The sequence below is a fragment of the Mixophyes fleayi genome, chromosome 1 (assembly GCF_038048845.1).
Source record: "Mixophyes fleayi isolate aMixFle1 chromosome 1, aMixFle1.hap1, whole genome shotgun sequence".
In the NCBI taxonomy this organism is placed as follows: Eukaryota; Metazoa; Chordata; class Amphibia; order Anura; family Limnodynastidae; genus Mixophyes; species Mixophyes fleayi.
In genome coordinates, this window is record NC_134402.1 from 223,151,000 (window position 1) to 223,162,599 (window position 11,600).

At 40.7% G+C, this 11,600-nt stretch overlaps 1 protein-coding gene across 3 annotated transcripts in view; it reads left to right on the forward strand.

Moving 5' to 3' along the window:
- The window catches only part of SBNO2 (strawberry notch homolog 2), a 57,172-nt gene extending 47,389 nt beyond the window's left edge, over nucleotides 1-9,783 (forward strand). For all 3 annotated transcript variants that reach the window (XM_075205884.1, XM_075205892.1, XM_075205899.1), the window contains 8 exons: nucleotides 3,547-3,618; nucleotides 3,877-4,020; nucleotides 4,151-4,245; nucleotides 4,343-4,435; nucleotides 4,526-4,657; nucleotides 5,538-5,614; nucleotides 6,623-6,813; nucleotides 6,957-9,783. In XM_075205884.1, the coding sequence (XP_075061985.1) occupies nucleotides 3,547-3,618; nucleotides 3,877-4,020; nucleotides 4,151-4,245; nucleotides 4,343-4,435; nucleotides 4,526-4,657; nucleotides 5,538-5,614; nucleotides 6,623-6,813; nucleotides 6,957-7,384 (1,232 nt within the window). In that variant the 3' untranslated portion in view covers nucleotides 7,385-9,783. The remainder of the gene's footprint in view (nucleotides 1-3,546; nucleotides 3,619-3,876; nucleotides 4,021-4,150; nucleotides 4,246-4,342; nucleotides 4,436-4,525; nucleotides 4,658-5,537; nucleotides 5,615-6,622; nucleotides 6,814-6,956) is intronic.
- The last annotated feature ends 1,817 nt before the right edge of the window (nucleotides 9,784-11,600 follow it).

Below are 11,600 nucleotides of genomic sequence, written 5' to 3' on the forward strand. Positions count from 1 at the left end.
CTGGGGGACACTGCGATCCCTCCCTTCTGCTTTTCTTCTGTGTGCTCTTGTTTGACTGGCCTTTTCTCCTTGGGCTTTTTAATTAACTGAGCAAGAGGGGGCAGGGGGATTGTAGAGGGGAGGGGTCTGTTGGCAGTACTAAAAGTTAACTAGTTAGGTGCCAACTCCCCAAGCTCCCTCCACAACCCCATGGTAAGCAGTGTCCCCCAGACGGAATCGGAGAAACGTATTTAACGTAAGTACGTAAATCCTCTTTTCTCTGTTTTAATGGCATGTTTCAATAGTTACAATACACAGAGCATGCGTGAAATAATATAAAGCCCTGCTGAGGCAGCTGAGTAATACAGAGATATTCCACTGCCTCTTCGATATTAGCCGACAGTGATAAGAGTTATCTTAGTGCTTCGCTGTGCCAGTTTGAGGCAATGCGTCACCCAGCTTGCCAGTTCACACATGCGCAGTGTAACTGGTAGCCCAGACTTCAGCTTCCAGTTCCGTTTGCTGATATAATAATAAACAATAAATAGAAAAAAATGAAAAAATTAATAATTTGCTTGCATTCCGGTTTGAAAGAATGTTTCATTAAAATGAATCATCCTAAGATGGTGTTAGCAATGAGGATTGTGGCAGTACATGTACAGCCACAGTTCTTGTTAAATAAGCTTCCCCATGCCTCTTATTCATAGAAAGTAGGTTATGAAATCTCATGCAGTGAATGATTGTCAGCTCTGCTGTTACTCCAGCCATCTACACCCTTAAAATTGCATAATTTTAAACCAACTTGCCCTTCACGGATTATAACAGTACCACAAAACAATGTAGTTATGAGCTATACTTAAAAAGGACTCTTACTTTTATTTTATTTATATGTTACTAAGCAGTATCCTATGGAGAAGGAATGTGTGGTAAAAAAATACTTGGCTGTTTATCTGCAGTCTGTCTACTTGGTTTGCTCTTTATGCTCTGCCCCAAATAAAGAAGTTTGACTTGAGATTTTAAAAGATCCAACACACATTTCTTAACTGTAATAAACTCCCAAATCCAGTCAACTAGAGAGTTTTATAGTGCCATGTCTGGAAAGTGCAAAACTAAAGTCATTGACTATCTCTTGCCTCACTCCCCACGAGGGTCTGCCACAAATCCTACATTCTATCTAGCACAGGGGAATAGGGGGAGCTAGAGCAGTGTTCAGCAGCAACTCCTTATTGGAGGAAATGTCAGCACTGGCATGCAGACAATCTGATAGCTGTGTATTAAATGACTATATGACAAGACAGGACACAGAATTATTTATGAACCTGGGCACAATGTGTAGACTGGTGACTGATATTTACATGTTCTCCCCTGTCTTTAGGGGAGGGGGAGGGGGGGTTGTTTTTGTTTGTTTTTTTCGCTTACTATGTAGTGTAAAAAATCATGCTGGAGAACCCAGTGTCAGGTCTGCTTTATAGAGACGCATCATTGTACACATCTCCCTCCTTCACATTATATCATAATATTTGGGGTGGGTGAAATTGGTTCCACTTTAATACACTAGTGGGACCAAAAACACAATGTCACTAATGATGCTCTCGACTTAGAGGAGGTGTCCATTTTCATACATTTATCCACCATAACAGTGCATACCTTCATCATCATTCATCATCATTCATCATCATCATTTATATAGCGCCAACATATTCCGTGGCGCTTTACAATTGGGGACAAACATAATAAACTAATAAAGAAACTGGGTAAAACAGACAGAGGTGAGAAGGCCCTGCTCGCAAGCTTACAATCTATGGGACAATGGGAGATTGACACATGAGGTTAAGTCTACATTTTGCATTTTGGCCCAGCCAGACTGCAAAGGTAAAAGTGACTCATAAGCTAAATGATCCTGTCACACAACAATGTTGGTCAGGGGGTAGTTGTCTTGTGTGAAAATGTGTAACAGGCGGTAAGAGGCTAAAGGCGGTAAGGTTAAGAGGGTGGTTGATGAATATTATAAGCTTGTCTGAATAGGTAGGTTTTCAGAGAACGCTTGAAAGTTTGTAGACCAGAGGAGAGTCTTATTGTGCGAGGGAGAGAATTCCATAGAGTGGGTGCAGCCCGAAAAAAGTCCTGTAACCAGGAATGGGAGGATGTAATGAGGGTGGATGAGAGACGCAGATCTTGTGTAGAACGTTGCCGAGTTGGGAGATATTTTGAGACGAGAGGAGATGTATGTTGGTGCAGCTTTGTTGATGGCCTTATAGGTTAGTAAAAGTATTTTATATTGGATTCAGTAGAAGACAGGCAGCCAGTGTAGAGACATACAGAGTGATTCAACAGAGGAATAACGATTTGCAAGGAAAATCAGTTTTGCCGCAGCATGCAAAATAGATTGTAGGGGTTTGAGTCTGTTTTTGGGAAGACCAGTAAGGAGGAAATTGAATAGTCAATGCGGGAGATGAGTGCATGGATTAAGGTTTTTGCAGTGTCTTGCGTGAGATATGTGCGAATTCTGGAAATGTTCTTTAGATGTATGTAGCATGATTTAGATATAGAGTCAATGTGGGGAACAAAGGATAGGTGTGAGTCAAGGATTACACCTAGGCAGCGCGCTTGTGGGGTGGGATTTATGGTCATGTTATCAACAGAGATAGAAATGTCAGGTATGCTCTTGTGGGTGGGAATATTATTAACTCTGTTTTAGAAAGATTAAGTTTGAGTTGGCGAGAGGACATCCAAGATGATATGGCAGAAAGACAGTCAGTTACACGGGACAACACACATGTCGAGAGATCAGGAGAGGATAGATAGATTTGGGTATCATCCGCATAGAGATGATACTGAAAGCCAAAGGAACTTGCTAGATTTCCAAGAGAAGCGGTATAGATAGAGAACAGCAGAGGACCTAGCACTGAGCCTTGCGGTACTCCAACTGATAGGAAAAATTGGAACACTTTAGGTAACTACCCCCCCCACATTCTAAATAAACCATGACTGAAAGGCCACACCCCTTTCACATGTTGGAATTTGGGGTTATCCTATGGATATCAGGGCTTTTGACAGGTAACTTGTAGTGGGCTGCTCTCCTCAGGAACTTTTAAGTCTGCATTATTGCCAGGCTTCATCAGGTGTTTGGTCCTCCATTGCAGAGGACTGAAGAATCTCTTAAATTGTCTTAAGTTCCATAGCAGGAAATACCAACACCGCCACCAGCCAGGTTAAAAGACTAAAAGTGGCCTTTTGTGTTTAGAAATATCAGTGTACCTGTTCTTGATTGTCAGCTGTGTGTCAGTCAGGCAGTGTGTGATTGAATTCTTTGTATACCTACTGCACAAACTACTTGCTACATCGCTGCTGTTGTAAATGTTACACAACACAGACAAACACCATTTAACAGTAATCTGTAAACTGAGAGCAATTTATATTCTAGCTGCATGGAAAAATTGTTATACAATTCTCTTTAGTATATCGACTTTCTAAATAAAGGCAAGGATACAGAGAAACAAGTTGTTTTGTTTTTTCTTTCTTAAACATGCCTTACATGACTTTTACTTTTTCCTCTTCTCTCCTCAGATATTAAGCAGGGTCTTCTCTCAGTAGGAATTTGCTGTCGAGAGACAAAGTACAACGTTGTTGTTGATAAAGGTATGAAAACCATGATCAATGCCAATTCCCCTCAGTGTGCTCGCATTTTTGCCCTATGATATTAAAGTGTACCATTTTACTACACGCAGCAGTTGCAGCCATTTTGTGGCTGAAACAGTTCTCATGAGAATGCAGCCAATGCACAAGTAGCATCACTCAATGAGACACTGTGCGCAGGCAACAGGTCCACTTTAATCTCTTCCATCTTTTTATTGAGTCCTGCCTCTTATTTATTTTTCTGTTCTTTTTATTTGGCAGAATGTTCTGTGACAAAGTTTCTGAACCGAATGCTAGGCCTGGAAGTCCACAAACAAAACAGTCTGTTTCAGTTTTTCTCCGACACTTTTGACTATCTCATCGAGAAGGACAAGAAGGATGGCAAATATGACATGGGTATTTTAGGTAAGATTGCTGACAATGAAGGAGTTGTCAGAATTCTAAACCAGTGCATGGCCAATATGTTTGTGTTTGTGCTTGGAAGCTTCCAATAAAGGCTTGCTTGTTTGTAATGAGTACATGAAACTTTCCCCAGATCTGGCTCCTGGAGTGGATGAGATTTATCAAGAGAGTAAAGAAATTTTTATGACTCCAGGGCATCCTCAGGATGGGCAAGTTGTATTCTACAAGGTAATGGTTTTTGCCGCAATGAGTAACCTCTAAGTTATTTTCAGAGACCATTTCTACCCCTAACTGAACCCATGATTCAATCGATTGCTTTTCACAGATCAGCGTGGATCGGGGTTTGAGTTGGGACAAAGCTCTGGAAAAATCTTGGCATCTCCAAGCTCCGAACGAAGGCTTCTACCTGTCGCATAAGGTGTGTAGGCATTTATACTTGTAGTGAGTTTTACACGTTTTCAGTGTTTCCCTTACTTTGGCAAGGATTTCATGTTTCTTTCATCCCCAGCTTCGAGGTGAAATGTACTCAGCAGTTTTGGCAGAGCATAGACATGGAAAGTCATTTAACCTGTATAAACCTAACATTGGGAAGCAGAGCCAGCCGGAAACACTAGATAGTCTGCTCAGCAAATACTACAAGGTATGTGAAGATACTCATCATAGCCATGTAGATGCTTTTCAGATCCGTGAAACAGTTTCCTTCATTTGGCACTTCGAACCAGTCGTGTAATATAGAAATTGTGACAAAAAAATGACAGAGTAAAAAAATGCCAAACACAGTTACAACTTAGCACGTGCAGATATGAAAGGACTGTGAATGTTTATCAATTGTTTTTATGTAAACCTCTTATAAAATAATACTATTGTGAAAATTGAGATAAGCACAGCATTCGAGGAGAACTTCAGGAATATTATTGGTTTAAATTGAATCCTTTTCTCTACCTCCTCATCTAGTAAGTCCTGACCCCTTAATCCTCATTATAGTTTACCCCCCAGCTGAACTGTCTTAGATGTGTACTTTTACTGTGTTACCCCCCTGCCCATTATTTATATGCTCATTTGCTCTTGGCTCTTATGCAGATCACATGTGATCATTGCAGGAATATAAAGAGGGTTACAGAGAATGTTTTCACACCACACTGAGTAGAGTCAATCATAGTATAGAAGTATAATCATATAAAACGGGTTGTTGGTGCTGTTCCCTGGAGAGATATCTGCTCTATTCATCATTTTTGGTGCGAGTTTGCACTTGTAGAAACCTTTGTCTGCATGAAAATACATTTGCAAACAGCGTTTAACGGAGGGATTATGTAAAGATCTTTAGCACAGTAACCATAGATCTAGAAGGTGATGGAGACTCATTGCTAGAGTATCGTCCAGGGTCCAAGTTTAATCTGCCAGCACAACACTTATTTTGTCCTTTACAGTTGTAAGCATGCATGTGGCAGGGCCAGTGATATAACACTAGATGTGACATGCAGGGTTTGAGAATGTTACATGTGACTTGCCGCATATTTCAGGTAACGGCAGAGGAGGCTCAGCAACATTGGGAACGTCAGTATGTATTCTCCTTCAGCAATTGCATCCACACCATGTGGTAAGATTTTGTGCATATCTCCATGTTTGTTTTTCATCCCTTAATGCATGTTTAGACAGTTGTCTTTTCAGAAACTACTTACATTCTGTTCCACACTGAATGTGATGCAAGTATACTGTTGGCTTAGAGATCTATTGATTCCTATGCTGTCCACATATGTTATCCAAAAGGGCAGCATATACGGCAAAAATTGACATCTTCATTATTTTGTCATTCCCTTCCGTACTGCGTGCTGTCCGTATAATAGATCGGTGGCTGGTGGTATACGTTCCATTTGGAATGCAACAATGCTCATTGGGTTGTGCCATAATAGGGTTTTGTTATAGTCAATCTGTCTTTTTTTTACTTTAAGAAGAGCTAACATTATAATGAAAGGGCCTTAAACAAGGCATTCTCAAGCTGGCCACACACATTAGTGGCCAAATCGGATTAGATCAAGTACAGTTTGATATGATCATTATAATTGTGCTAGTGATATCACAGTGTATGTGGTTAGCTTAATAGATTAATGTTCTTAGCACATTTTCAATTATTGTTGCATCAGCTTTAGAAACTCCAGTATATTTTATTGGCTTCCTGCATGGTACTCCAGATATGGTTTCAGGATTTCAATTAAAAAGCAACCACAATACAGTGACTTACTGAGTGACTTTTTACCAGTAAAGCATGAGCAGCTTCATTGGATTCCTAATTGCCTTAATTGTATTTCCTATTTAATATTCAGAGCAATAAGGCTAGGAGAACTGTAAGCTTATTTCTATAATATATATATTGTAGTTTGCAGTGCTATATACTTCATGTTAGCTTCAGAGACTACCAGAACAGCATTTCTGTGCGTGTTTCAAGACCTTTCAGATTAGTCTTTAGTAGTCATTTTCCAGACTCTTATGTAATATCCATGAAGCTCTGCCTTATCTTTATCTCTGTATTCTCTCTTTCCGTTCACTATTTCTATTTTGTCGTTATCTTTACGTTTTCCCTTCTTACACTGCTTTCCTTTTCATGTAGGAATGGGAACTGTAAGTTGGTGCAGCAGGGTAAGGAGTGTGTACAAGGACTACGTCTTCGACATTACTACATGTTGTGTGGTTCACTGCTGCGTGTCTGGAGTCGGATGGCCTCTGTCATTTCTGACATTACCAGCAGCAGTTACCTACAGATTGTACGTTTAAAAACCAAGGATAAACATAAACAAGTGGGTAAGTAGCTGGCACTGATATTTGTTTTCCTCCCATGGCAGAGGCTTATCCTGCAGTCAGTCTTCTGCCTTGTAGCCAGTGACTGTGCTTTGAGTATGAGTATTACTATGCATCAATCTTCTTTTCTTTTCTCTTTCCATCAGGTATTAAAATCCCGGAATCATGTGTGTATAAAGTGCAGGAGGAGCTGAAACAGATGGATTTGAATGTGAAACGCAGACATGAGGAATCTCGACAGAAAGCTGAACGTCTCTCCATGGCCCCAATGCTCTCAGCAGCTCCTCCGTTGGACCTCTCCTTTTACTGTCCGGCTCCCTTTCCAGGCTCCGATGTTTTGGACCTGACTTATAGCCCCCCACTTTCAAGTGCACAGGAACAGCGTGGTTGTACTTTTCCTGATGCTCTAGGGAGCATTCTCTCCCCTGGTGATCCTCACCCCAGCCAGCAATTTAATGTCAGAGAAATCATAGAAGAGATGCTCCAAAAACTAAAAGCTCCAGATCCAACTCCTACAGACCGTCAGAGTGTCATCCAATTTGGTGGAGAGCACAACTTCTGGGGTACAGGCTAATGCTTGAACATTTACCCTTGATAACAGACCAGCAGCTCTGCCCCTCAGCTCTGCTCCAGCCATCATACTACGGTGTGCTCTACAGAGTTATTAAGTAAGCAGTGCACCATTCATCATGTTCAGAGGACCAAGTGTCATGCAGATGTTTATCATGGCATACCCATCTACTTACTAACACATCCGTTACCCAAACTTACTGACTAGCTGACACATCAGGTGCTGTACCCAGCAGTCTGTCCCTGTTTTTTTGGGACCTAAAATCTGCGGAATGCACACTTGGAGCCCGGCACTTTGTGCTAATGTCATCAGTTCCTTGTCCAACCTAGGATAGGTTTGGGATTTATAGTCCCAGTGTATATAGGTTCTTCTGTGTTCATGAGCTGGCTCCTCACAGCGCTCAGCACTTTATCGTCTTCTCTGCAGATCTTTACACACTGCTGGCTGAAAGAGCCTTTTGTGCAGAGCAATAGCATGTGTGAGCATTGTAATACATATATGGGGAAGGGGAGGGAGAGACAGACTTGGGTTTTAATTATGTATTGTTATTTTAACCCTTGCTAACCTTTGCACTATTTGCTGCCTCGTGACCACCTCCCTGTGGATAGAAGGGGCCTTGGTGTCTGCTCAGGGTATATTTGTGTGTGTATATATATTTATATCCATATCTGTATATCTCAGGCTGGGTACCGTTTGCCAGTTAGAGGCAGACACTGTTTAAGTTTTATGCCAAAGAAATATTATATTTTAATTGTCCATGTGGAAAATGTAGCTTCCATAGCTCCCTTTGTCAGTGCATTTGCGCTTTCTTTTTGGTAGGTTACACACATAAGAAATAGACTATTCCCTGTGTTTAACTGAATTGTAAAAAGGGACAGCTGCACGACTTTGTAGTCCATAGCAGTACCAAGCTGTAGACAAATGCAAACTGACTTTGGGCAAATAGAAAGACACATGAATCATGCTCGATGTATACAATATACACATTACCTCTAGTGCATATCCATTTAAGTTCTGAACTGTATTCAGAACATATATTACATCATACTTATGGTGGGTATTGTTGGCGTTAATAGAGGAACCCAACTTGTATTGATATTATAATAGCGGGAAATTATCACCGTCTACTCTTGTGTGCAATTCATGTTTTCTTCAGCCTTATGCACCAATTTTACGTTGTGAAGTTTTATTCTATTTATTTTTTTCTTTTGGGGGTGAAGGTGGGGCCTGGAAATACTATTCTTGAATTTTATGATAACCCTTTGGGCTGTGGGACCGTTACTGCTTGCTTCTCCTACTTGCCAGTCCAGTTAGTGAATGGTCATTAAAATACTTTAATATAGGAATGCAAGCAATCAATATTGTACACCTATGAAGAACTCTTGTGTACCCTGTCGGTTTCTGTTTTAGGTTGCATTTCAATGCTTACTTTGCCCATTTTCCTGCAATGGTTTGCGTTTCACAACACAAATGATTTCACAGTGATGCATTAGCTGGTGCTGTGGCACAGCATGTTGTGCTAGCATTCCTTACTGACTCACTTTGTTATCTTGGAATATAACCGTGCTTTCCTCATTTTCAGCACTGCCCTTCCTGTATTGGCAGCCTACCAACCTCCACACACACACACACACACACACACACACACACACACACACTGTGTAACCCCTCTCTCTGCCAGTGGGCTTCTAATTCCAGACATCTGGTCCACCAGTTATACACTTCATTGAAACCATCAACCAAAGATTATAGTGCAATTCTCGTATACATGTCTCCTGATACCTCCAAGGGCAAGGCTTGTTCTCTGCCCCCTATACTGACTTCATCCCTGTCATTGTGGCCTACACTTCAAAGCAATACCGTATCATGAACACCACTATGGCAAATCATTTTATGCAATGTCCTTCAATCAGTGCCTTGCTCTTCTTGTACACAAATAGTGTACATCACTGCTGAATGCTGCACCTCTTATTTAATGTGTTTTCTGTGTTTACTCAATGCCGAACTGTATCTCAGGTATTTTAACCCCTTTAACTGTCAGGGAATTCTGCAACACATTTCTCTGGAATTAAGTGCATGCCAAGGCAGTAAAGGGGCCAAGAGCGTGCTGCTGCTGCCCCCTCCATCTCGTCAAGTTAACCCTATGTGTACCCAGTAGGATCACTTACCAGATTCTGTGATCTGTTTGACAGGTTTTACAATTAAGTTATTATGATGCGCGTGTGCTACTGATTCTGCATCCTGCCGCACACGGGTCTTATACGCATATTTATAAGTCTGTAAAAAATATATATATATGTATACAGTTTTATTTAGAATATGTGCCTTCAACTAATTCCTACATTTTCTATTTGTAACTGAAGGCTGGATTCACAGCTACTCAGTAAAGTTTTCATTGTAAATGCAATTCTCTGTCTATCTTTGATCTGAAAGTGTTTTTTTGTTATAAAAAAAAAAATAATAGTGACTGGCACAGGCTGTAACGCATATCTTGCTACATGTCCAGGCCTGGCTCAGTGTAGAGTTGTAAGCTCACTGCAGACACCGGTTCAGAGCTCACAAAGGCAGTTGAATTACACCCTTTTGTTTTCTAGGAATAATGTTTGTAAAAGCACCCTGCCTACCTACCAAAACAGTGAGTCCTACTCTTAAGCTTGGCCCCACATGCCACTATAATGGCATTATTTGTGTGGTCTTACAATGAGCCTGATTAATAATCCTATCGAAATTGATTGGGTCATTAAGAGGCATGTTGACAAATGCAGTCAGAAGATCACCAGTATTGCCTTGTGTGTTACCTTCTTCTGACTGCACAGACATGCCCCAGTAAAGCTGAAAGAAGCTTCAGACTCCTAAGCTTGTGTGCCAAGTGGCCAGATCCCATCCTATTTGACCCTTTATGACTACATTGGACCCTTGTCCTGGCATTCAGGCTAAATTACAGCATTAACCTATGCGTGGTCAGCATTATAAATCACTTTTGCATTGCATATATAAGTATGTATAATGGAAACCAAAACAGAACCGATGGCTATTACACTCATTCTATTGAGAGAAGTTTTCTAAATCGATGTCCACTTTAACGGTTTTCATATATCTCCATTCTAACGCATTGCAATATTTTAGGGATAAATATAATCCCTACCAGAGTTGCAGTCACTGCGTGAAAGTGTGCACCTTGCTTTTAATGTTGCTAATCTCCTAACTTGCCATTTACTTCAGTATGGCACTCATGCAAATTAGACTGGCCAAAATGGACTGACTAGAACAGGCCTGGCCAACCTGATGTTCTCCAGCTGTTGTGAAAATACAAGCCCCAGCATGCTCTGCCAGCAATTGGCTGGCTATCTACTGTCAAAGCATGCTGGGGATTGTAGTTTCACAACACCTGGAGAGCCACAGGGGGACTAGGGCTAGACTAGTGGTCATTCAGACCAAGGCTTGGACTGCACAGTCAGTTACTAGGGGATCATGCTTTGGGCCCAAAGTCTAATTGGCCCCTACAATATTGGACTTGATTTCCATTTGTCACAAAATATTTAATAAATCCATTTGTACTTTAGAATATGGTGTACTTGTAAAAAGTTTACTATATGTAACAGTATTTTATACTTCAGTGTCCCATTTGACCGTGATGTAATGAATTTAAAATGCGTCATATAAATCCCTCCCAATAGTAGAAACTAAAGTAGGAGCTTTTACATTCTAGATAAGACAGAAGCCAAGTTTTACTCGAGCACAGACTATGGAGACAATGCACTATAGACAAGAGCTGGTAAAGAGCAACAGGATTTTGCTATTATGAGAATTACTTAATTGACAGGGTATAACAACAAACAATTAGATATCGCCAATACTAAACCATATTTGCGCACAGTGCATGCACATACCTACGTAAAAGGTGTGAAGTACTGTATGTAAAATTGAAAAAAAAATGGAGTGCTGGCAATGATTGACCGTATAAGGAAATACCTCAAGATTTCCTCACTTTCTTTCCTAATTGTTTCTCCTTTGGGTGTTGTGTATAACACACAGATGCTGTGCTTGATGGTCTGAAGAAAAAGATTACAGCATTTCTCTTTCCTGACCACAAGTAGGACTTTCTAGAGCCAGCATAATTCAAACTATAGGCTCGGCCACCAGCATAAAGGCTGCATAAATTATTATCATTTATATAGTGCTGATCATATTACACAGTGCTGTGCAGAGAGTATGTAAT